Source organism: Dreissena polymorpha, chromosome 13 (genome assembly GCF_020536995.1).
Source record: "Dreissena polymorpha isolate Duluth1 chromosome 13, UMN_Dpol_1.0, whole genome shotgun sequence".
Lineage (NCBI taxonomy): Eukaryota > Metazoa > Mollusca > Bivalvia > Myida > Dreissenidae > Dreissena > Dreissena polymorpha.
Window position 1 is genome coordinate 2,612,131 of NC_068367.1, and position 27,885 is coordinate 2,640,015.

At 35.5% G+C, this 27,885-nt stretch overlaps 1 protein-coding gene across 2 annotated transcripts; it reads right to left on the reverse strand.

The window, feature by feature from the left end:
• Positions 1 to 3,420: 3,420 nt before the first annotated feature.
• Positions 3,421 to 27,272, reverse strand: LOC127855990 (stromal cell-derived factor 2-like). 2 transcript variants are annotated; one of them, XR_008037805.1, is made up of 7 exons: positions 27,162 to 27,272; positions 20,351 to 20,463; positions 12,627 to 12,709; positions 11,769 to 11,908; positions 10,939 to 11,020; positions 4,495 to 6,515; positions 3,421 to 4,451 (listed from the first exon to the last, which is right to left on the reverse strand). XR_008037805.1 is itself a non-coding variant. In XM_052391928.1 (6 exons), exons 1-6 carry the CDS (start codon positions 27,232 to 27,234, stop codon positions 6,323 to 6,325), a joined length of 684 nt encoding a protein of 227 aa, XP_052247888.1. In that variant the 5' UTR covers positions 27,235 to 27,272; the 3' UTR covers positions 3,421 to 6,322. The 2 variants fall into 2 exon arrangements, 1 of the variants encoding a protein (XP_052247888.1); XM_052391928.1 differs by having other exon boundaries at positions 3,421 to 6,515.
• Between the last annotated feature and the right edge of the window lie 613 nt (positions 27,273 to 27,885).

Below are 27,885 nucleotides of genomic sequence, written 5' to 3' on the forward strand. Positions count from 1 at the left end.
AGTAAGCAGCATTGCCTCATGGCCAGCAGGAATATGAAATGTGAGAGTAAGCAGCATTGCCTCATGGCCAGCAGGAATAGGAAAGGTGAGAGTAAGCAGCATTGGCTCTTGGCCAGCAGGAATAGGAACGGTGAGAGTAAGCAGCATTGCCTCATGGCCAGCAGGAATAGGAAAGGTGAGAGTAAGCAGCATTGCCTCATGGCCAGCAGGAATAGGAACGGTGAGAGTAAGCAGCATTGCCTCATGGCCAGCAGGAATATGAAATGTGAGAGTAAGCAGCATTGCCTCATGGCCAGCAGGAATAGGAAAGGTGAGAGTAAGCAGCTTTGCCTCATGACCAGCAGGAATAGGAAAGGTGAGAGTAAGCCACATTGCCTCATGGCCAGCAGGAATAGGAAAGGTGAGAGTAAGCAGCATTGCCTCATGGCCAGCAGGATTAGGAAAGGTGAAAGTAAGCAGATGGCCAGCAGGAATAGGAGAGGTGAGAGTAAACAGCATTGTCTCATGGCCAGCAGGAATAGGAAAGGTGAGATTAAGCAGCATTGCCTCATGGCCAGCAGGAATAGAAAAGGTGAGGGTAAGGAGCATTGCCTTCAGGCCAGCAGGAATAGGAAAGGTGAGAGTAAGCAGATTTGCCTCATGGCCAGCAGGATTAGGAAAGGTGAGAGTAAGCAGATTTGCCTAATGGCCAGCAGGAATAGGAAAGGTAAGATTAAGCAGCATTGTCTCATGGCCAGCAAGAATAGGAAAAGTGAGAGTAAGCAGCATTGCCTCTTGACCAGCAGGAATAGGAAAGGTGAGAGTAAGCTTCATTGTCTCATTGCCAGCAGGAATAGGAAAGGTGAGACTAAGCAGATTTGCCTCATGGCCAGCAGGAATAGGAAAGGTGAGAGTAAGCAGATTTGCCTCATGGCCAGCAGGAATAGAAAAGGTGAGAGTAAGCAGATTTGCCTCTTGGCCAGGAGGAATAGGAAAGGTGAGAGTAAGCAGCATTGCCTCGTGGCCAGCAGGAATAGGAAATGTGAGTGTAAGCAGCATTGCCTCATGGCCAGCAGGAATAGGAAAGGTGAGAGTAAGCAGCATTGCCTCATGGCCAGCAGGATAGAAAAGGTGAGAGTAAGCAGATTTGCCTCATGGCCAGCAGGAATAGGAAAGGTGAGAGTAAGCAGCATTGCCTCATGGCCAGCAGGAATAGGAACGGTGAGAGTAAGCAGCATTGCCTCATGGCCAGCAGGAATAGAAAAGGTGAGGGTAAGCAGCATTGCCTTCAGGCCAGCAGGAATAGGAAAGGTGAGAGTAAGCAGATTTGCCTCATGGCCAGCAGGAATAGGAAATGTGAGAGTAAGCAGATTTGCCTAATGGCCAGCAGGAATAGGAAAGGTAAGATTAAGCAGCATTGTCTCATGGCCTGCAAGAATAGGAAAAGTGAGAGTAAGCAGCATTGCCTCTTGGCCAGCAGGAATAGGAAAGGTGAGAGTAAGCAGCATTGCCTCATGGCCAGCAGGAATAGGAAAGGTGAGAGTAAGCAGCATTGCCTCATGGCCAGCAGGAATAGGAAAGGTGAGAGTAAGCAGCATTGCCTCATGGCCAGCAGGTATAGGAAAGGTGAGAGTAAGCTTTATTGTCTCATGGCCAGCAGGAATAGGAAAGGTGAGACTAAGCAGATTTGCCTCATGGCCAGCAGGAATAGGAAAGGTGAGAGTAAGCAGATTTGCCTCATGGCCAGCAGGAATAGGAAAGGTGAGAGTAAGCAGATTTGCCTCTTGGCCAGCAGGAATACGAAAGGTGAGAGTAAGCAGCATTGCCTTGTGGCCAGCAGGAATAGGAAATGTGAGAGTAAGCAGCATTGCCTCATGGCCAGCAGGAATAGGAAAGGTGAGAGTAAGCAGCATTGCCTCGTGGCCAGCAGGAATAGGAAAGGTGAGAGTAAGCAGCATTGCCTCATGGCCAGCAGGAATAGGAAAGGTGAGAGTAAGCAGCATTGCCTCATGGCCAGCAGGAATAGGAACGGTGAGAGTAAGCAGCATTGCCTCATGGCCAGCAGGAATAGGAAAGGTGAGAGTAAGCAGCATTGCCTCATGGCCAGCAGGTATAGGAAAGGTGAAAGTAAGCAGCATTGCTTCATGACCAGCATGAATAGGAAAGGTGAGAGTAAGCAGATTTGCCTCATGACCAGCATGAATAGGAAAGGCGAGAGTAAGCAGCATTGCCTCATGGCCTGCAGGAATAGGAAAGGAGAGAGTAAGCAGCATTGCCTCATGGCCTGCAGGAATATTAAAGGTGAGAGTAGGCAGCATTGCCTCACTGGGGTTTTCACATGAATTGTATTTTAATGCAATATTGTGCAAACTATGTTAATACATCAAACAATTTAGATACGGTGCTGATTTGTGTATTGCCTAGCTAGGGGACACTCGTATTGTGTTGCATGTATTATGATTGTGGGCAGCTTCCCCTAGTGCATTGCCATCATTATGAAACGTCACAGGCAGTCTAAGTTATCAAGAAGTGGATATTTTTTTTCTATGCACTTTATATTTTTGGGGCTAACTTATTGGACATGATAGACAACTTGAAATTTCCATGGAAAACATATCTAATTTATGGGAAATGAAAAACACAATATCCGTTATTCTACTCTTTATATGACAGGAGTTGTATCCCTTTTTTATGCCCCCGAAGGTGGGCATAAAGTGATCGCACTGTCTGTTTGTCTGTCCGTCTGTCCAGCTGTCCATCACACTTTTGCGTTTGGGTTTTGAAAAATGCTCATAACTTCAATGTTGCTTTAGATGTAACCTCCATATTTGGTATGCATGTGTATATAAACAAGATCTTTCCATACGCATACACATTTTGACCACTTTAACCTTGACCTTGAACTTAGGGTCCGCGTTTAGGTTTCGAAATCTGCGTTAAGGTTTCAAAAAAGCGTTTTTTGGGGGACATATGTCTTCCGATGGAGACAGCTCTTGTTTATAATTGATTTTCTGACACACTTTATTCTTTCACGTCTTATGTGTGAATGAAGTTGTTCTGCGACATAATTGCCCATATTTTGTGTAAGCTAAAAGGCATCAGGCAAAACATATGACTCACATAGTTGTACTTAATCCTTTCCCACTCAGAAGCAAAGTGAAAATAGCTATGTGCAAACAGCATAAAACCTGAACAGCCTGCAAGTAACTTGCAGTCTGTTCAGGTTTTATGCTGTTTGCTGCTGGTCTGTATCAAAGAGTTAGATATGAAGCCTTAAAAACTTGAATCTAGAAAGAAAGGTCTTAAATTAAATTTAACAATCTAAGGGACTACAAACGCGTCAAAATGCATATATATGTGGTAAAGAATTGAAACAATTTAAGCAATCCTCATATCTATCTGAATCAATATATATTGCAAATCAAATAACAGATACCAATAAACAGTTAGGTTTTTGTTTTATTTATCGCGATAGGTGAAATATTAATTATCGGTATCTTTTCATGAGCATGCACAATGCTATCTTTTTTAATGTGTTCAGACAGAAACAAAGTTTTTAAAACGATTCATAACACTTATTTTTAATACATATATTTTTTAACATGAAAACAATAAAACAAATTATGCCAAATTGATGAGAGGCCCCATAGAACAACACGTTATTTATAAAGACATAGAGTCAACACTACACAATTTAAACTTGTACGAATAAACAAATCTCAAGTGGTTCACATTCAGTTTCATTAATGCTTCTATTAATAAAATATGTGGTTATATTAATAATGGCCAACCAGTTTTGTTCCAGAGTAAATATACATATTCAATGAATGATGTGTGAGAAAAGTAAATCAAACAATTTATTAACAGTAACGCTCCTAGACTAAAACAGTTCTCTAACATGTGACAACTAATACAACAACAGAATATTTACAAATTACCGGTACGTAATTTTTTACTATTATAATAATTTTTACCTATTAAGCCTAATACTGTGTTTGATATTGACAGATATGTAGAGAGAGATTTATAGACTGTACATGAAATTATGGCAAATTGGCTGAAATATGGATTTCAAAGACGATATGTATTTAAGGTACCAGTATTTATTACACACAAATGCACATGCACGTTCCAACAATATTCAATAGAAATTACAAACAGGTGTGTAAACAGTTTCGTAAAACAAACATTATTGACAGAGTAATATGTACCATCACATGTATACAATGTGGCAATCATTTGAAATCTTAAAAGCAATATACGTAAATGAGAAGCTTCAACAGTTGAAACAGTGCATTAGTGAAAGACACGTAAACACCTAAAATCACTCAACTCGCATCCAATAGAATAATAGGCTTGAGACATGGACACATTCTGAACATATCATGCATATTCATATCAGCCAATCCACTGTTGCCATTTGTACCACCTGACTTTCATATCAGCCAATCCACTGTTGCCATTCGTACCATCTGACTTTCATATCAGCCAATCCACTGTTGCCATTCGTACCACCTGACTTTCATATCAGCCAATCCACTGTTGCAATTCGTACCACCTGACTATGCAATATTTAACCACTTTGAAACAGGTGCATCCAATATATTGGCCAATAAAAAGAGTTTTAAAAAATATATCCGAGTTTATTCCATACTTATGCATCATAAAAAATCTATAGAATGGACATGCTGTTGAAACAAAACATTATGTAGATCTGTGAAAATATTGTTTAATAACAAAAATCACAAACAAAAATATGTTGTGAATAACTTTCTGGACAGTCTAAGGTGTTTTTCTTATATCAATAAACATTACGTTTTAAAGCAAATGTCACAAAACGTCATCAAATGATGTTAATGTATACTTGTTTTGATGTTATCATGTAAAAGATGAAAATAACTCACAGAATAAACATATTATTTAACAGCATTGTATACTGTTCACCACTGGCATACTCATACCAATATATCACCAATTGTACAATAAGCTGTCAAATAACTGAAAATACTGTCCTGTTAAATTGTTTGTTGACTTAACTTAATTATTCTTCATAAAGCAATTTAAATCAATGTACAGATGACTTACCAATAACTTCAATATTTCATTAGACAATTTTATAGACACAAACCTGAACATTTTATCAGCTCTAAATCACCCTTGATGTCACATGTGCACCCATACTTCACCTCGAAATTTAACAACGAACATTCCCAAACACTCTTCATCTTTGAATATACACTTTTTCAATGACACTTGTAAATTTTGCAGTCATGTAACTTGAAGGACACATACAGGAAATGTGTATATACACACATTATATGAACAGAGAATACAGAATGACATTTAGAAATAAAGTCTTATTAATATGTTTGTTCTATACAGAATATTAAATACATGTACAAAAAGTATTAAACATATTAGCATCCGATGAGAAAGAAACTCTGACCAACACAAAAAAACTACTTTTAAGAAACTCAATTTCCCTTAAAAGAAAACAACGACAATGTTTTCAATAACAGCATTTATGAATTTCCAGTTATTTGTACAGCCACATTTATGATTTGTTGTCTTGAAACAGTCTCAGTTGATGTGAACATTCGCTATCAATAAAACTAACAGTATGGTGAACATTAAATAACAGCAGATACAGATAAACAAAAACAATAGGAAATAGTTCTTAAATCATTCCTCTACCACACAAATTCAGAAAAATCAGTAACCCTTAAAATGAAAAATTTAAATACAGATTTCACATAAATATTTAAAAAAAAAAAAACAGCACTACTAAAGAAAGCATTGCCAAAAATTAACAAAAGTGTTTTGTGCAAATAGTAGCAAGCATGCTTTATACAAGAAATAAAAGAAACACTATTTATCAAGACAGCATAATCAAAACTTATTACATAAGATTTCAAGAATTTCAGTATACAGTATGCATAAACATGTTGGGCACTTTCACAGTTTTGACTTGGAGAAAATTATTTTACAAACCTAACTTTTTGCCAATAAAAATGTGTATACCTTGTAAAGGTATTAGTACCTATGTAAATGTCACTAAAAACTTGCTTAATGGTTGACATACCAGAGTAATCATGTTTACAAAAGACATCATAAATACTAGAATATTTATTTTTGCAGCCAAAACAACATAAAAAGATACAACTATGACTAAGTAAGATTCTTCCCATTTCTGTTCTACGACTCATTGTTGTAAAAAGACAATGTCAAAACTGTGAAACCACCCAAACTGTATGCCTTACAACTAAGTTCTCTACCAGATCACGGCTCAGGAAACTGTGAAATGGCCCAATAAGAATGCGTTACATTTAAGTTAGCTACTAGATCACAGTTCAGTGTGAGCCTGTGCGACATGCGGGCTATCGGCCCTATACGTGCCAACAGGGTCCTCCGAGGGTTTCACATAGATCCCCTCCATTGCCTGCCAGTAGTTAAGATCACTGGGTGATGAATAGGCAGACACTTCACGCTGACCTGCGATCGGGCGACCAAACGTTTCACCAGCCACGTGGAGATAACTGCAGATGAAAAAATTAAACCCTTTACTACTTAGATACGCACTCTGACGCTCAATTTTTTTCTTAGAAAACCTTATGAAATTTAATACCTAAATTCAAGTTTTAAAGACTCAGCAGGGGTGTGATTGAGGCAAAGTCAGAGGGGAGGAAAATTCTGTTGACTGATTTTGACTACGCGAATGGCGCGCATAACGCAATGACAAACATAACTGAGGAGCTGCGCCATGAGCGCATGATACGCCCGTCGTTCGCCAATGAAGTAGTAAGGTAATAAATAACCCTTTGAATCATTTTTTTACTTCAGTTTATTTGTATTTGAATACATGGTTTATTTTATAAGTACATGAGCATGGAGCGCCGTCTCCTTGACATTCATACCATATCTTTTTTTGAGTATATGTATGCATTTCTTTAGAGGATATGGAGTTGAAGTAAACCTGTTATAGATATTTTGACCAATAATAAAAGAGAAATGTAGATGGGTAAGTGGTAGTGTACAATCGGAATAGAAAAAAGCTCACCTTGTTCAATTTTTGACGAACAAAGTCCCATAACTCTGGAACGACAATTCAGAATTCCGTCAAAAACGAAAGGGGATCAGGGTTTATCAATATTAAGATTGTGTTGAAATTTGAAAAAAATCCATCAAAGGATATTTGAGCTACAGTAGGACATTCAATGAAATCACGAAATTTTGACGAACAAAGTCCCATAACTCTGGAACGACAATTCAGAATTCCGTCAAAAACGAAAGGGGATCAATTTGAAAAAAATCCATCGAAGGATATTTGAGCTACAGTAGGACATTCAATGAAATCACGAAATTTTGACGAACAAAGTCCCATAACTCTGGAACGACAATTCAGAATTCCGTCAAAAACGAAAGGGGATCAATTTGAAAAAAATCCATCGAAGGATATTTGAGCTACAGTAGGACATTCAATGAAATCACGAAATTTTGACGAACAAAGTCCCATAACTCTGGAACGAAAATTCAGAATTCCGTCAAAAACGAAAGGGGATCAGGGTTTATCAATATTAAGATTGTGTTGAAATTTGAAAAAAATCCATCGAAGGATATTTGAGCTACAGTAGAACATTCAATGAAATCACGAAATTTTGACGAACAAAGTCCCATAACTCTGGAACGACAATTCAGAATTCCGTCAAAAACGAAAGGGGATCAGGGTTTATCAATATTAAGATTGTGTTGAAATTTGAAAAAAATCCATCGAAGGATATTTGAGCTACAGTAGGACATTCAATGAAATCACGAAATTTTGACGAACAAAGTCCCATAACTCTGGAACGACAATTCAGAATTCCGTCAAAAACGAAAGGGGATCAGGGTTTATCAATATTAAGATTGTGTTAAAATTTGAAGAAACTGTCAAAGGATATTTGACGTAGCGTACGACATTAACAGACGGACGGACGGACAGACGGACGGACAGACGCGGGGTATACCATAATACGTCCCGTCATAGACGGGCGTATAAACAGACATTAAAATAAACAACTTTTTGAACTTCATAACAATATTTCTTTATAAAAACCTGTTTAACTTCACATTTAACATACTGAGGATGCAAAGTAAACAGTTAAGTATTTATTGTGATCAATTGCAGCAGTTTTACAATGTATTGAATGTCAGTTAATAGACTAAATATAAACAAACACACTTGAGTGTTCTTCTGGTGTTAATGATGTATTAACTGAGTTAAATTAATATATTTAATTTGTTTACCTTTCAAAATCTTACATTTCACATCTTCACTCAGTTTAAAGCTATTTCAGTTAACTGAACAGCGTGACAAACATAATAAAGCAGAATATGCATATGAATCTTCAGGTTATACACAGACCCACAGACATATAAAAATCAAATCATGTTTGTCTATTTCCATGTTCGAACGATACTCTCTAAATTGTTTCACTTCGCAAGACTACACTCCAATTTGCAAACACTGGTTTCCGTGACACAACTTCAGTGGGCACATTTCTGAACAAAATATGTGTTGCTTGTTGTATCTAAAACGTAGTCTTTTTTTTGACAAACACATTACATTATTCCTATCAGACTAGGTGATGTCAGTCGTTTATTCGATTGCTATTTGTTATTTCAATTATCTTAATTTTCTCTTCACAACGGCGCCATTTGCAAACAAATCACAGGGCGCATTTTAAGAACACGATTTTAATTGGAAGATTGGGAAACGACAGCCAATTATATGGCTCGTTTTAAAAATGCTTAGGCAGAATCTACCAGTGTAAAATGCGGAGAGATTTCGCGGGCCGCGGATATTTCGGGCCGCTTATGAAATACGTCCGCGGAATCGGTGGTAGCCCCTCTCCCCCACATTTTTAAAACGAATTTACGCAAATCTCAGAAGTGACATCCGGGACAACCCGATCCGCGGAAATCCGCGGATCCGCGGAAAAATCACACCCCTGCTGACAGGCTTCATTTCCAACCCTATGAGCGTCAAACAGCATAAAGCCTGCACAGACTGCCAGTTACTCAAAGGCTGTTCTGGTTTTATGCTGTTTGCATATAGCCATTTTCACTTTACTTTCCAGCGGGAAAGGTTTATGGCACTTAAGCTTTCATTATTATTATTCTCTTAAGACTGTTTCTATCAACGATTTCAAAAGATAAGCACATTTTCTCCCTCACATTGACATTTTTATGACTAATTACCAGAAAATGTTGTTAGTTCATAAAGCTAGTTTAACTGACAGGCTTTTTAGCGTAAGCATAAAACTCAGTTAAATAATTTCAGTGCAATACAGTTTAAATCCAAAAACAAGTAATGGCATAAATTAGTATTCATATAATTGTAATAGTCATAATTTGAATTTATACATCGCAATACACTTAATATATAAACCTATAAAATACAACATCATATATATATAAATATATATAAACCTTACTTCTACATTGGTTGTTATATTTTTTTTTGTATTTGTAGCTACATGTATTCACATGACATTCAGACCACACTTTAAAATATGGCTTTGATTCCAGGTTTTTTTTTCCACTTTTTGGGAAGATAGCCCATGGCTTTGGAATTGGGAATTTTATCGGCATTTTCATGAAATTGGGAAAATAAATTCATAAGCCTTTTTTTCCACATGAAAAGTCCACTGATTAGGGAAATACTAAATTTGATATAACTCTTTATAATAATTCAAATTTAAAGAACAAAATCATATAATTCTTTGTTAGATGTAATTGAATTGAAATTGAGATAAAATACCCATTAGACTTATTTCTAAAAAAAAAAAAAAATAAAAAAAAATTGGGAATTTTTTGCCACATTTTGGGAAAAAAGTATACTTTTTGCAATTGGGAACATAGCCGAATTTCGGCTATAAAATCGGGCCAAAAAAAACCCTGGATTCATAATTTCATCTTTCAATGAAGAATAAGAGATGTGTTTGTCAGAAACACAATGCCCCCTATTGCGCTGCTTTGAAATAAAAAATATATATCATATATATATATATATATATATCATTTGGCAGGTTTAGAAATTATCTCCCTTTTAAAGCTACTTACTTCCCATGGATTGTTGTTTTTTTACTTCTGACCTTGAAGGATGACCTTGACCTTGACATTTCACCACTCAAAATGTGCAGCTTCATGAGATACACATGCATGCCAAATATCAGGTTGCTATCTTCAATATTGCAATATTCAATATCTTATCTTTTCAATATTGCAAAAGTTATCGCAAAACTTTAAACCAAGTTTAAAGTTTTGGGACAGAATAACAGACAGACAGGCCAAAAACCACTAGTTTGCTCAACATGAGCATCAATAATGCAGGCTATTTAAAGCCACACACCTTATTTGGCATAGTAAATTTAAGCATAAATAAGAAACATATTTTATCTATGCCAATTAGAATATATCCGGCATTTACAAGGTAGAAATCTGTCTTTTTGGGGCTTTAAAGCTAAAAAATAATGGCATTTGTCGAAATGTAGGTATACATGTACGTCTAGAAATCCTACTTTCTGATTAAAAAGCGGTACAGTTTGAAATTTAATAAATTACTTGCTAACTAGGCTATATATTTAATTTTATCTATGCCAATTAGAATATATCTGGTGGCTGCAAAGTAGAAATCCGTCTTTTTTGCGCTTTAAAACTTAACTAATTGTGTTTGTCAAAATGAATGGTCGTATACGTCTAGAAATCCTACTTTCTATTTTAAAAGCAGTACAGTTTGAAAAATAATAAATTACTTGCTAACTAGGCTATAAATTTATTGAAAATTTTGCAAAATTTCAAATTGCATATAAGTATTGATTAACATGTATTTCATTTTAAAGTCAGAGGCAAGGTGTGTGGCTTTAAACTCTGCAACAGATACAATACATAAACTTTATTACCTGTGGTTGAACTACTTACTATTCAGTGACAACATGCTTCAGTCGTACTTTCTCGTTCCTACTCCAGTGTTTCCCAGAGCAAATAACAGCCCAATTGTCACCTTCAACAAAACATGAAGATTTTCTTCGACATTATAATGAAGACAAAAACCTACTGATTCAAGCTAAAATATATATCAACATGATCTGTTGATTGCAAGCCACAAGTAACAAGACTTTTTAACTCTGAAATTGAGGATTCAGAGTTCTATTGCAACTTGAACTCGTCAGGTACTCCAAGAAACTATAAATATGCAACAATCAATACATTTTAGTTTTTTGTTCAGTTGTATTTCGGTAATTTCAAAGCAGTCTGTTTACTGTCTTGCACTTTTCCTCGCAGAGCTTGTGTACGAGTACTTGGTGCACATGTCAACATATACATTTGACAACTGCCCTAACTGAATCAGTAGTAGGTGGGAGAATGATAGTTGATAGATGTCATGACCAATACCCACAGTATTATTTATTGATTGAAATGCCACTCCTGAGATTCATCGTCCATTGCTCTACCAACAGACTATGCCAGCCAAGTAATAACATTTTCTGGGAAGTCTGTATGTCAAGTATGTCCAGTTAATTAATCCTTTGCATGCTGGGAAATTTGTCGTCTGCTGAATTTTTCAAATTAGCATTTTCTTCAATTTTTTTCAAAGAATACTATAAGAATGGCAAACAGTTTGGATCCAGATGAAACGCCACGTTCTGTGGCGTCTCATCTGGATCCAAACTGTTTGCAAAGGCCTTCAAAATTTGGTTCCAACACTGAAAGAGTCAAGAAGCTTAGTAAAACAGGGCTGCTGTATTTACCTTCATCGCCCTCCCCGTCCTCCCCAAAGGCGCTGACCTCCAGGTTATGAGAGAGAGGAGACTGGAAGTGGTGGCTGTGGAGATTCCTGCGGGTCTGCAGGTGCATCAGTCGTATAGTCTGACCACATTTTATAGGCTGACTGAAATATGAAAGTAAACATTGCAATACAAAAATGTTAATGTTTTTTTGGAGTATGAACAAGATCTCCATAGATTTCATTTTACTTGTTAAATGCTTTTTAGTGATGACATTGGGCTGACAGAAAAACTAGAGTAAAGTTCAGACATGTATTCATCATATGGTCCTCTATACGCATACAGTTTCATGAACCTAGCTAAGATATTTTTTAATTTTCCAGGACCCTAACTTTAGTTTTCCAATATTTCTGCAACCATAACAACCACCATATTTGTCTGATAAAAAAATGGACATATTCCACATATTGTCCTCTATTCACAAACAAAGTTTCGTCTTATAAGCATTTGTACTTTATGAGTTGTTTCAGAATCCTGAAAATCTGCAAAATGCCCCAAAGGAAAAAAAGTTGCATCAATTTTGATTCAATAAGGGCATTTAGCTGCAAGTGAACATTTAGACATTTAGCACTGAAACTGAACATTGCAGCAAAAAGGCATATAATTTAAAGGAAAATGTGAAGTATTTTTGCAAATAATTACAAAGCAATTTAGTAGACCCCTTACACCCCATCTGAAGATTTCAGGGAGTGAATGTTCCCAATTTCAGAGTTTTTCGTGCTTATTATTCCCAATTAGTACTAGTACTTTTCACAAGCATACACAAATCGCTGGTATCTTGCTCCAAATGTTTTAACAACACATGTTTATAACAGTACATACCCTCGTACACAATGTGTCCCAGTTTTAGCTCTCACTTGCCAGTAGCTATTATGGTCATCAGAAGACTCTACAGCCGTTACAGACTGGAATATATCAAATAACAAATGTCAATGTGCCAATTCTAATTGTGAAATAACATAAATAAGAAAAAAATTAATTGACTGGTTCCAATTCATCCATCAATGTGCTTGAATCATGCATAGTAATTCCCAGATAAAACAAGAGCACCGCCTTGCGGGTGCAGACCGCTCATCTATTTTCTTTTTAAAGGTGAAGGGACTCTCATTTTCAATCACAAAGGAGGGAGGGGTGGAGTGAAGAGGGGTGTATAGGGGGGAGGGGGGGATTTTTTGGGTGCGATGGTTGGACGGTATTTCAAACATAACCGTTTAAAAATTGGGGGGGGGGGGGGGGGTGGGGGGTGGGGTATAGTGTGAGGGTGTGGTGGTAATTTGTGAGATGATCTTAAAAATAAAAATAAAAATGGGGGGGTGGGGGGGGTGGGGTGGGGGGGTATAGTGTGAGGGTGTGGTGGTCATTTGTGAGATGATCTTAAAAAAAAAAAAATAGGGAGGGGAGGGGGGGGGAGGGGGGGAGGGCACGGGGGATGGTTTGGGTGGAGTCTATTGTGGTATGTCAGGTAAGAGTAGTTTTGTCAAATTATCAATCAAATCTAATCATAAATAAAGAAGTTATGGCAATTTTAGCAAAATTTAATAATTTGACCTTGAGAGTCAAGGTCATTCAAAGGTCAAGGTAAAATTCAACTTGCCAGGTACAGTAACCTCATGATAGCATGAAAGTATTTGAAGTTTGAAAGCAATAGCCTTGATACTTAAGAAGTAAAGTGGATCGAAACACAAAATTTAACCATATATTCAAAGTTACTAAGTCAAAAAAGGGCCATAATTCCGTAACAATGACAACCAGAGTTATGCAACTTGTCCTTTTACTGTACCCTTATGATAGTTTGAGAGTGTTCCAAGTATAAAAGCAATATGTATGATACTTTAGGGGTAAAGTGGACCAAAACACAAATCTTAACCAAATTTTCAATTTTCTAAGTATAAAGGGCCCATAATTCCGTCCAAATGCCATTCAGTGTTACATAACTTTGCCTGCACGGTCCCCTTATGATAGTTAATAAGTGTTTCAAGTATGAAAGCAATAGCTTTGATACTGTAGGAATAAAGTGGACCTAAACACAAAACTTAACCAAATTTTCAATTTTCTAAGTATAAAAAGGGCACATAATTCTGTCAAAATGCCAGTCAGAGTTACATTACTTTGCCTGCACAGTCCCCTTATGATAATTAGTAAGTGTTGCAAGTATGAAAGCAATAGCTTTGATACTGTAGGAATAAAGTGGACCTAAACACAAAACTTAACCAAATTTTCAATTTCTAAGTATAAAAAGGGCACATAATTCTGTCAAAATGCACGCCAGAGTTATCTAACTTTGCCTGCCCAGTCCCCTCATGATAGTAAGTAAGTGTACCAAGTTTGAATGCAATAGCATTGATACTTTCTGAGAAAAGTAGACCTAAACGCAAAAGTTACATTTGTAACCAAAATTTTCAAATTTCTAAGTATAAAAAGGGCACATAATTCTGTCAAAATGCATGCCAGAGTTATCTAACTTTGCCTGCCCAGTCCCCTCATGATAGTTAGTAAGTGTACCAAGTTTGAATGCAATAGCATTGATACTTTCTGAGAAAAGTGGACCTAAACGCAAAACTTAACCGGACGCCGACGCCAACGCCGACGCCAAGGTGATGACAATAGCTCATTTTTTTTTTTCAAAAAATAGATGAGCTAAAAATTACCTTGTACATACTTGCAAGTATAAAGAATAGAAATTACCCAAAACTGAATATTTTATAAGTAGAGTTACCAAGGTTATACCATAACAGTTTTAAGTACTCCAGATACAGAATTGGTGGTTAACTGGTGTCGCAATCTTCCAGATAATTTTTAATGAATTAGTTGTATTTCATAAATAGTTTTTCACACCCACAATTAAATGCAATAAGTTTTCTTTAACAATTAATCATAACATGTTCCAGTAATAAAGATATAAACATTTACAGTACCTGGTTGACCCTATTACCAGTGTGATCAGAATTTAAATCAACTCCTTCATTTTGTGGCTGTATGATTAACATTAAATTAACTCATTTTTAGGAATAAACATAAGTCATACATATGTCAGTGTGGCATGGATGCCCCCACATTCCACTTTCAAAATATCAAATTGAAGGATGAATTACACAGTTACAACTCTAAAGCTTTTTTGTTGCCGCATTGTACCTTTACTTCAAAGTGTGATCTTGGTCCCTGACAGTGAGTTTGGAAGACAGGTTTTACATATAATATTTCATCTCCTTTTTGTGGTTTTAGTGGTAAATTATTGTAATATAGCATGATGAATGGTTAAGTTGCATTTCATAAATGCCTAGTCGTTTTAAAATCCATCAATCTATGGCAAAATTATTGCTGATACAGCAATATCTTTTTTCCAGCTGTTTTATGGCCCAATTATTTACTTTTGACATTCCAGGCAAAAAGTAGAATGAAACATGATACACATCATCTGATGAATAAAATATTATAATTTCCGCATATGCAGTTTTCTATTCTTAAATCCATCACCATAATAATAAGTTCAAACTTTACCAAGGAAAGATCCCCGATTTAAAAACCCCCAATTTAACAAAACCTCTTGTTCCAAGATGGATAGAAAAAATCCTGCAATCATCTACTTTGTATTTTGGTCACTTGTTATCGAGAAACATATACACACTTAACAGGACATGCTACGTATATATTTGCAGTAGATTTCTCTTGATCCTTTTTAAAGAGGAAACCCTGCATCTTTGCCTTTAAGAAAATATAATACATACACAAATGTTTAAAGTGAAATAATTAGGCACCATGAAAATAAAGACCGTCAATTAGAAAGAGGTATGTGAATTGTCAGGATTTTAAATGTACACCAGATTTAGCACATGAATACATTTAAGCCCAAGGAAAAAGTGACAGACAAACCAACAGACCGCAATATACCCCAATTTCTTTAAAGGGTGACATTGAGGCATAGAACTTATTGCAGATTTTATTTAATATACGATACTATGAAAGCAAATACTCATAGTCACTTCTATTGGTCATTGTCAGCTCGGGTACTTCTTACATATACCCCGGGTACTCTTAAGTATACTAACATGTACCCTGGGTACTCTTAAGTATACTTACATGTACCCCGGGTACGCAGGGGTTATCGTAAGAAATTGACACTCACTTGCCTGGGAGGCAAGCTACTTTGAACATCTACTTGCCCTCATTAAAAACTGGTTGCCCTATTTTGAAGTTAATTTTTTATTGTCATTTGATCTTTAAAGCATTGATTCACATGCATTATTTATATGCTAGATTTAATTTCAGCTATATTCAATGTATCAACAATAAAATAATAATCATTTTTATAATAAAAAGTTGTCAAGAAAACAAAATCTGGACAGTTTTATTTCATTGAATAGTTACTATTGAATACAATACAAATGAAGAGTTTATTACTATTAAAATTTTAAAACGGTATACTTGTCACTATATCTGTACAAGTTATGGCATAGATTGAAAGAGGGGAAGGCTTAAAATAGTACTGTGAAAATGATTGTTCAGAGTTTGAAAATCATGTTGATGTCTTTGATGAAGAGTTTCTCACTTTCTTAAACTACCGTCCGCCATGTTGAAACGTCTGCCGAGTAGAACTTGTTTTGAGCGTTTAGATTAGCTTATACAACGCAAGCGACCAATCAAATCTCATTTAACTTGTACCTGATATAAAATATACTGACCCAAAGAAAATAAATAGATACAACTTACAAGGAAAAAGTTGAAAAAATACCGCAATTATGCTAATACGATACGGACTTGCCCGGCGGACTATCTACTTTAGAAAATCACTTGCCCGCGACAATTTTAACCCGGCACGGGCAAGAGGGCGTCCGATTAAAAAAAGTCCTGGTACGGTCAGTGATTTTGTTCGCTTTATATTTTACAGCCTGTGCCTTTTGGATTTGGGAAAAAATCGTGATAGTCTATGCAATTTGGAAAAATTCAATATTATTAATACAAGGGTTCTCAATAACTCTTGAGCCAACAGGCCAAAATGTGAAACCAACAGGTTTTCTAGGGGGGTTCGGGGGCATGTTCCCCAGGAAAATTTTGGGCCATTTTATGGCTATTTTAATGGTCAACCAGGCACTTAAATTGGAGCATTTTTGTGTGCATTATATTAATTTTATCTTTTTAACTAACAAAAGATATATGAAAAAAGCTCTATTACTTTTGTACAATTTTATCACAATTCAAATAAAAACGACTTTCGGATACATAATTGCACTCGATTTTGAGGGTCAATTTTTACGATTTTAACGGGTTTGTTTTGCACAAGGTTTGAATTGGGACATTTTATTCTAATAAGGAAAAAACTTCGATAGGGAATGGGACCGAAATTCAGCCCTACAGGAATGGGCGGAAAATCCGTCATCCGTCTACAATGCACATTTTGCGTGACACTTCTAGTTTGAAATGTAACTGAATTGAATTAAACTTTCACAACAACAAAAACTTTGCATTAACACAAAAAACGCAAGCAATCAGGAACAAAAACTCACCATGTGATGAAAAGAACGTCAAAATATTTGACTGCTTTTTGACCGATTCCAATTTGCTCCTTTTCATTGTTGTTGTAATGCGCTAAGGGAGATAATCAAGCGACGTCTTTGCTTAATAGCAAAAAGGAACAAAGTTATCAAAAAGACACGCAAATTTCGAAAAGTCAATTGCCGATTTTCCGAATCTGAGCGATTTTTAAACGGCCAAAATCTGATTTCAAACGGCCGATTTGACCGGCGGCCGGCTCCTATTGAGAACCCTGATTAATACGATGATAAATTTCAGTATACCAATTGTTTATAATTGCATGCTTTCTAAAATTTATATTATTAAGTGCTAGGGAATTAAATTGCTGTATAACAGTCAGTGAGTTAAATGGAAAAGTTTGGCATATAATTTTTGGGAAAGTTTGGTCAGATTTGGGGGAAAACATGCTACTTTTTGCCATTGGGATTTTTACAATTTTAACGCTAAATTGGTTGTTGACAGCTATTTTTTTTATTAATTATGTTCACATTTATGTAAATTTTCTGTTAAATGGCATCTATATTAGTGAAACTCACTCAAAAAGCATGTTGATTCAGTTTTTTTAAGAGATGTTTGTTTAAAATAAACCAGTGTTTATTTCACCATTTTGGGAATGGGGCCGGGTCCCTTTGGATTGGGAAAATTCGCTGTGTTTTGACTAAAATTGGGAAATTAGTGTTGTTGTTTTGCTAATAAATGCTTTAAAATTGAGGATACAAGTGTGTCCAGTATTATATTTACTAAGGTTGATCTTATTTGGGTGGGAGATGAACAAAATATTGAGATCTCAGGGGACAAAAATATTTATAAATTGCACTCGTCCTGCAGGACAAGTGCATTAAAATTTTCACTTGTCCTGCAAACACATGCACTTGTCCTTCAAATATGTGTGAAAGAAAGATTGCAAAGGACTGATATGACTAACAATGTTTCCTATATCACTGCTAAAATGCTGCTTACTTAGTTATTCATGCCAGCTGATCACAGAAGAAATGTTAACTTATTATATTTATGAGGAACACAAAATAAATAAATAGAGACAAATTTGTTTTTTTCCTTTTTCTAATGCTTGCGTGCTTTCCATTTCAGATGGTTTTACATCGCTCCTGCCCCCTTTAAAGAACGCTTGTATGTCAGACATTTTTCAGATGAAATTCAGACTGGTTTAAAACCGTACTTCGCAGTAAAATAATTCTTTAAAAAAAATCAATACTTACAGTGAATGAAGTCAGATGGTTCCCTGTCAACATGGACGCGAAAAGTTTACACCAAAAAGCCAATATTTACTCGGGACACAGTCTCGCATAACAACGCGCACCTGCTGTATGAAATTTACAATTACGATTTCCGGTTCATTCGCGTTCTACTTTCGGAATAGATATGCTTTAAGAAATAATTTTATTTAATGAAAAAGAGTCTTACTGGTCAGAAAATACATATTTTAACATCAGTTTTTTTTTCCCCTTGATCTAAAAAAAAAAAATTGGGGGGGGGGGGGGGAACCTTCCATTGGGAATTTTTAGCTCCCATTTGGGAAATATATATACTTTTTTCCATTGGGAATGGGTCCGGTTACCGGACCTGATTTTTAATGAAAAAAAAACACTGTAAACAATATTGTTTTACGGTAATGGGTAGCGCATTTCACAACATCGGACTTTGGGCGGGAATAAATCTATGTATTTGTTACAGAAGTGTTACCCAAGTATAATTTTGACAATATATCATGTTCTTCCACATTGTATCATATTGATGGTTACTCAGCTTGTCCTGGAATTGACCTTGGTAGAGGTGTCATTATTTATGCGAAAACAGAATTGAATGTTTCACCAAATACCACTCTTAATTCCTTTTATGGTGATGCTTCGTGGATTGACTGGATAAGTGATAGCAAAACAATAACATTAGGGTGTATATGTGTAGTTGATGCCAAGAATGTATTAGAATTCAAGAGCAGGATTGATCTACATTGGAATGGGGACATAGTGTATAAGTTTTAGTGATCACAACTGTTGTTTGTCAAAAGGACATTCATTCTTTACCATACTTAAGGAACTATTTTTTACTGAATAAGGGCTATTTTTATTAGTCGTGAGAACACATACGGATACAGTACCATAAGACGTCGATAAGAAGAGGGGTTTAAAAAGGACTTGAGTCCTTACGGAGAGCCCAAAATCATCCTACAGGTATCCTAGCTGAAATAATTCGCGTTCAGAATAAATCTGAACGCTGAAACTCCGGTCTGTAAAAACCATAACGAAAAATGCATACAATGCTATTATATCAATATGCTTAAAATTGCAAAATAACATAACCAACTCATAAAGTTTTAGATAAGAAGTCCATTTTTACCTCAAATAGCGTCGAATTGAAGTTAAAAGGCATAATTTGTTTCAGTTAAACTTCTGCTTAAACCACAATACAATCAGTGACCTCTCGTCATGTTATGAAATATTTAAATATCAACCAATCAGAAGAAGGCATTACAGTGTAATAGGCTGCGTTATCGATTAAAATCTACCTGCGGTACACAGCGGGCACAGCGATTGGAATGGAAAATGTGAGTAGTGTGTTGATTTAAATTGGTCAGGCGTGCAAAATTGAAAGATTCATTACATAATTCTTACGGAACATTATTGAGAAATGAATTATCTACACAGGTATGTAAATATTATTGCATTCCGTTGATATTAACTGTCTGATATCGGGGCTTGAATGTTGCGCATCAAATTCCTTGCGCATCAATATAGACAAAGAAGGAAAACTTTCGCTATTAAAAAGATAGAGTGGACTTTTGACGCAAAGAGTCTGCCACAGCAAAAATTATCAAAAGACTCTATGGCGGCAATTTATATTGACTAACAGGTATCCTACAGGTATGGTACAACCTAATATGGACCGCTTACGTTTAAGCATATTTACCGTACCAAGGGTACATGTAAGTAAACTTAAGAATACCCAGGGTACATGTAAGTAGTACCCAAGCAGACAATTGCCAATCAAGCATCACTTACCTGTTGTCCACTTCCTGATCCATACTTGACATCATGGGAGTGAAGTCTTACATTGTGGTAGGTGTTCAACAACTTTAGAGAGGACCCACAGGTAACAAGGTCATACTGGAATCCTGAAATACATGTTTTGGGTTATTATAGAGCATTCAGAATAAGGTTCCATCCAGGCAAGCAAGGGTGAATGGTAGTACGCATGTCATTATGATAATCAAAGTCTAAACAGTTTATTTAAGAAAAAACACAACAGCATTTATACGGGCAAAAGCCCGCGAAGCGGGCGTTGACCGTTCATACATATGGGAATTTAGACATAAAATTACATAAGAATACCACATATGGATACGTCTCAAAAAAATTTGCCACGCGACATATATTTTCGCGATGCTATTTATGGCCTTGAACAAATCAAAAACACTTTGACATATGCTAAATCACATGTAAATACATACCTCAGGAAAAGTTATATCAATGACATCATAATTGTGTAGCGAATCGCACTAAATATTCTCGCATTATTTGTTTTTCTTCGCAACCGTTCCAGAATTAAGTCATTACTCAATTATCTCCCCTGAATGCTCTTCTTCAGTGAGTATAAGCCGAAGACTGGTTCACTACATATAGTTACAGTCTTTACCAAACACAATTTAAGTGAACATAACCCGTCTTAAATATATTGCCGAATCTTAGATTTCTGTCGAATTTATTTGCTTTGATCTTTTCGATATCTTAATGTTATTATTATCCAGACAAATCACAAACGCTTGTTAAAAAATTATTTGTTTTAAACATTATAGTTGGCATCTCTATTCTTCCAGTATTCTCGCGGTATTTCAATAACGACACCCTACTGTTTATTTGTCAGAATATGTGACGCATTTTCATTCGCTCTCAAAAAGCATTCTATACATAGATGGTGACGTCACTTCGTTATAGGAGGTTTTGGGGATTCCGATAATGACGTCACGTTTGCGCATGCTCAAATTTTGGCCGTCAAAACTGCGGCCATTCTGCTATTGTTTGCATTGTTGAAGCGCATCGTGATAAGGTTACAAACATATTCGCGACCCTTTTGAAGAACAAAAAATACTCAGAAATTGAAATTCTTTCAGATTAAATTGAATCCAATGAACGAACACAAATGAGGACGAAAACAAACAACAAATTGATTGATTTTATGTAATCAACATATAGAAACTGAGTTAAACCTATTTGTCTGTAGAAACTTACCTTGTTACAGATTAACTTAATCCTCTTGTTAAATGTTAATGTTTTTTTTATTTAATTGTTCACACCAATTTTGACACTCTTTGTTTCAGCATTTTAACCCAGTGTTTAATTGCCCCTTTCTTTATCACAAACCAATTATCTCGATATGATCGGATACTGTCAAGACAATTACTAAGAAAACAATGTGTCATAAACCCAGGGATCTATACTTGTATGACTCTGTATGGGGTCTCTGCATAAACCACATGTGTCTGGTCATTAAACACAATTTATGATACCTCCATGTCATCTCTCGACATATTAAGTCAAAAACTTAACAGTTGCTTTAATAAAATATTTGAACATATTTAAAAATAGACATTTGTCCGAAATGGATTAACAGCTAGGAACTATTCAGTATATATATTAGCCAGTTTAAACATAATAATAAAGTGTTTAATAACTATACATTTAAAATATTGATCACATTTACTGCTACACAATTAACGTATTTAACGGATACCTGCAAATGTGAACTCTGCTATAATGTGTAAAGATCGTGCGTTACTGCAGTGTTCGAAACATCATCATGAAAACAAGCAATCGCGTTTGGTCATTATAGAGATATAAAATACTTGCGTTAAATAAATTAAATGTGTAGATTAATGGTATCATAAAATGCTAGATTTGTATCGCTCATTATCACTACAGACGAGTTTTCAATATACGTGTACATGCAAAGACAGTTCAATTTGCAAAATGGCTCTAGGAGAAGTGCCCCCCCGGAGAACTGCCCCCCCAAAGATTTTTCACTGGGCGGAGAACTGCCCCCTCACTGTTTTTGTATAGGGCGGAGAACTGCCCCCCTGCTGATTAATAAGGGGCGGAGAACTGCCCCCCCTGTCAGAATTGATGACCCGGAGAAGTGCCCCCTAATTAAAGAAATAGCGGTGATATATAAAGCGAGTATTATAATGACAATAACGCCAGTAACTTTCTTCCTATTATGTATGGAAATTTAGTGAAATTTCAAAAGTAATATAAAGTTGTACAAGTAATAAAAGTTATAAAACGGCATAAAATACCGCGGTACTTATCGTTAACGGTAACAAGTTCTCTGCCTGCCTTATTAGCTGCTAATTAAAGCAACTGTTACCGATTTTGTTTGTTTGGCATGTCGACATGATCTGCTCAAAATGCAAACTGCGGACGACTCGACGGTCTGGCGATGCTACCGACGGATAAGGTGCTAGGAGACATGAATTAACTAAACAACATAAATTAATTGCTTATAAATTCAACTTCACTTCACTTTTTTCTTCAAGTCAGCTAAATTATTGCCTTTGCCATGCCTATTAATTTACTTTTTTATATGTCAATTAACGTTTTTTTCCATGGGTCAATACTATCTTTATAATGTAAATTAATTCCGATGTAACTTTTCCTCCATAAGTACCGAGTTGCACGTCTATATTTAGTTGCAACACATTGCCAGTATTAACACGCACGCGTTTCCTGTGTGGATCTCGACTATGTTTCGCGCTCTTATTAAAACACGACTTTTACAAGGCATTCATGTATAGTGAGTGGTGCAGATGCGTACCAAGGGCCTTAAACAGTATTATCACATGCCTCTAGACAATTTGTGTTATTCAGTTCAATAAATGGTAATATACTTGTACTGAAATTAAATTGTTACCGGATAAAATGTGTACAGCGATAACGTAAAATTACCCGTAAGTATTGTTTTCACTACGTAACTAATAACTAATATGACACCGGGGGGAAGTTCTCCGCCCCTACCGATTTGATGGGGGGGCACCTCTCCGCCACCTTTAAAATAAGGGGGCAGTTCTCCGGGGGGCAGTTCTCCGGGGGGGCACTTCTCCGGATACCTTGCAAAATATGCAGGTGTTTTTTCAATTTAAATGCTTAAATTTATTAATATTTTCATTCAATGTTAACGAAACGAAAATTCATTCAATGTAAAATAAAAATACATTTTAAGATTGAAATGTATTGAGCTATTTTAGGGCTTTGTTTTATAACTGATTCAATGCACCCCTTACACTAAATTTCAATCGATGATGAAAAATAACACTATTGCATCCACACCACTAATAATAATATTCAAATTATTATATGTTTTATTATTTTTGAAATATCATTTATTAAATTCTTATTTTAAAAAAGAATACGGGTATTTATCGTTTTGTTTTGTGAAATTGTAAGTATTAAGTCTTCCGACGACCTTTACTCTGATACAATGTAATTGGCCGCGATCTAGAAGTTGACGGCCAATCTATTTTTAGTAACGGAAAACCCCTCTTGTGACGTCACACAAAAACCTCCTATTGCGAGTAAGACCGGTGTGTACACAATGTCTCAGAAAGACGTTTTACGTGTGATTATGAGCAATATTCTGGTAAGTTGTCGTTGTTATCCACCAGAAACACATTTATTCACAAAAAGATATTCCGATCTAACTTTTTAGTCTTTTAGCTTTAATTTTTAACGTATTTACACCTCGTCTGCTCGCACTTTACCGATATCCCGAAAGGTTACATATCACTATAATTAGTTTAGGCCTAAAACCACAAAATCCGATACCGTTGGATTTTCGTACTACAATCTTACGTAAAAAATCTTCCAGATTCGAAATCAACAAAAAACAAGACATTTATAAATTGTCTGCATTATTGATCAAATTTTAAGATATTTGTTGGTTTTCCGTTTTTAGAAGCTGTTCTGCGAAGCCGAAGGCAAGAGCTGAGCATCATACAAGCCATTCTATCCAGCAAAACTGACAGTTTTGGTTTACAGAAATCAACAAAGGAGGGATTCCTGATCTATCAAATTTCCAAGCTATACACACAGTTATTATCTGTGGTGATCTTTATTGGTTCTGCTTGTTTACTTGGATGGAACATGTGTGAACTTTTATAGAACTTTGAAAAGTCTATATATGTCTATCTATAAACAAAAATCAGCTATTGTATAATAAGATCAGATGTGCAAACAATGTCAAAGAGTTGTTAAATTAACAATTTGAAGGCAATTATGCTGAAAAAAAAAAATAAGTTCCCATGCAAATTTTGTCTGTATATCGACAAGTGTCTGCCGATAATTGTCAAACTAGTAATACAAAACTTACCACAAGTATGTAAAAGCACTAAGTACCTGTGATCATTTTTAGTAAGATAGTGTAATTCTAAACAGTAGCAAATAGCTTGTTTAGTAAATGCATAATGTAATTAATATGATTTCCGTTCTATTGTGTAATTAATAAATTGGTTGTTACTTGTTAATCCATGATAAATGTTTTATGGCTAGTACAAAACCAGCAATGTTAATTTTGTAAAAGGTAATACAATAACACCACTTAGTAATTTCATATACGTAAATATTCTTGAAATGTAGGTTGATGATTGTGTTTTAGTTTTACTTATTTTGTAACTATTATTTTATGTGCAAATAAATGATGTGAAGTGTTTTGTATCTCCACACAATACCACATACCTTTTTATATATGTACTGTGTTATGTGTTATTTGAATGTTTAAATAAAAAAAAAATGGATGATATAACATGATGCATTCTAATATTTGCATTCATATTGTAACTATAGAGCTAAGTGTATGCAGTTTAGACTGTGATTTTAGAATTGCTACAAAATGGCTAGTTTTTTAGTGGCGACAAAATTTAAACTATTCAACAATAGTTTGCGAAAGAAAATTAGAAACCTGCAAGATACCTGTATTTATTAAATATTTTAATTGTGAATCAAGTATGTTGTTATGCTGTTACACATAATTATACATTGATAATAAATAAGAAGACAATTAGTGGTGTTAACGTTTCCCAACAGTAGAAATCATTCTTCTGATGAAGTCAGTGATATACAGACGAAAGCTCCAGGTATGGCTTTCAATACGTACTACGTAGTGTGTGTTATTTGACAGTCTAAAACTTATTGGATTAAACAAAAATCCTGTCAAATTTGTCAATCAAAATTGATTTGACACATCACATGATTTTGATTATGTTAAATCAGTGTACTGTATGCTAAATGCAACTGCTTTAGCAAGTGTCAAGTTGAATTGAGACATTTGATGAAACAAACTGTTTCCTGAGTAGGACCAGTACTTAGTGTCTATATGACGTACCATGACGTCGAAAGTCTGCAAGACCTACTAAGTAGATCGAGAAATGTACTTCGACGTACAATTTTCACCGACCCTTGAGTGTTAGCCAATCAGAAGACACCTTACGTCTGTTGCTTTTAGAGATTTTTGACATTGAACATTATTATTATTATTTATACCGAATTATACCACAATCGACCGCTTACTCATAGATATTGTGCGTATTTATGAAACATTATTATTAATATAATTTATACCAAATTATGCGACTATCGACCGCTAACTCATAGATATTGTGCGTATTTATTGACCTGGCGTGGCGGAATTAACCTCTGACTTATGCAAGTTATGGTTATCACAAAATACCACCAACGGGGAGTTTATAATACATTATTTATCCCATTAATGCTTGGTAACTGGTTACCGTTGGGAATTTCCAACACAGTAATGCGCTGGACGGTCGTGATACTCCGCCCCGCATGATCATTTCAAACACACAATATGCTGAACAATTTTAATTTTAAAAAGGTAACAATTGAATCTTCTTCAAATTTGTATATAATCTATTTCAATGCATTAAATACTTGAAACTTCTATGTGACGTTATTTTGCCATTCTGATATTTTTATTCATTTTGTCCTCAACTAAAGTTTTAAACATTTATTATGAATAAATCTGAAGGAAAAGCGGCTCAAGAGACTAGTGTTTTGATTTGCTGTTCAGAAAATGTGTACGTAGAAGTACAAACATGTATATACTTTGAAGTGTATTTTATATTCATGTCGACGTACTTATTGTACTTCGACGTACATTTCTCTTTTTAACGTGTAGGTCTTCTTGACTTTCAACCCAAATGGTACGCCATAGTATGTCTTTAGGGTTATCTAAAGAATGCTCCCACTTAAAGGATCAATACAGAGACCTCCCAGTGACTAAGCCAGTTAGCAGACACCCCATCCACTATACCACAAACACCGAACCAGCTATAACTTCCTGTGGCTAGAAAACAAAAAAATATATAAGATGCTAGATCTTCAAGCTTGGAACATGTAACTCGTTTTAAGATTGATTTTTTTTTATGCATTACTAAATTATTGCAACAATTATCATATTTTGAACACAATCATGTCCATATATTTATTAAAAATACATGGTTATCAAAAAAACTTAAAAAGCTTTTGCCCGTAAATTAGGTAGCACCTATAATCATATTATTTCAATAAACTAAATACATGTAATAATTGTTTCGACTTCGTAAAACCTTCTTTATAACATGTAATAACTTCAAGAGGTTCTAATGGACTGCAAGTGAAACCATTTTTTGAGCGCTATCCGAAACAAAATTATTCCCAGATACAGCTCTAGTTTTACTACTTAACTACTTTTCAAATATGCCATCCTTGTAAAATAAAACACGTACGTTAATTTGCCACTGGTATTTGAAAATTATACATTAAATACCTGTTACAATTGATGAGATAGACAAAAGTCCAAACAATTGTAAAAAAATCTGATAATTCGTCGGCAACTCCATTGCGTTTACCTTCTTTAAGGAGACTTCCCACGTTACGCATTCTGATTGGATGCTTCAGAAAGGCGAACAATCACTAATGTTAGCACTCTTATTGCATTAAATGTTGAGGAAATCAAGTTTAACTTATCGATTTAACGTGTCAGCATCAAATATGTTACCACTGCCAGTCACGATCTCAGGAGCGGGATTTTCAGCTTAACAACAGTGGAGCTAATATGATAACATACTGGAAGTTTGCAGGTGACATGTGTAGAAAACCAAATATACATGTTAATGTAGTTGCAATAATCCAACTCCCAGCTATTGACCCTCCTGGTCTGAGCTGTACGTATGTACTTATAAAAGCTCAGAGCATTCAAGAAGAACTACATGTTTTTGATATTATTATAAAATGGTGTTACATGTTTATTGTTTTTGTATTTAAATGTGGGACATGTTAGTTTACCGTAAGTCAATTTGCAATGACAATAGTTCATTACCTATATGTTCAAAAGTGAAGTCAAACACCATAAGTGAGCATGGTATGTTTGTGCACTCCTGTCTTCACAAACAATGCTGTAGTATTATTATTTAGGCAAACCTGGCGCATTGCGCCCCACCGAGCCCATGGTAACTAATTATTTAATTCGTTAGCATAGTTCGTTATAAGGA

Excerpts from the sequence above, each read along its gene's own strand:
- LOC127855990 (XM_052391928.1), bottom strand. The coding sequence starts at position 27,234 with ATGGAGTTGCCGACGAATTATCAGATTTTTTTACAATTGTTTGGACTT. Across the intron at positions 20,464-27,161 it reads TATCTCATCAATTGTAACAG|GATTCCAGTATGACCTTGTT; the intron begins GTATTTAATGTA and ends CATGTATTTCAG. Across the intron at positions 11,909-12,626 it reads GGGACACATTGTGTACGAGG|TCAGCCTATAAAATGTGGTC; the intron begins GTATGTACTGTT and ends TTCATATTTCAG.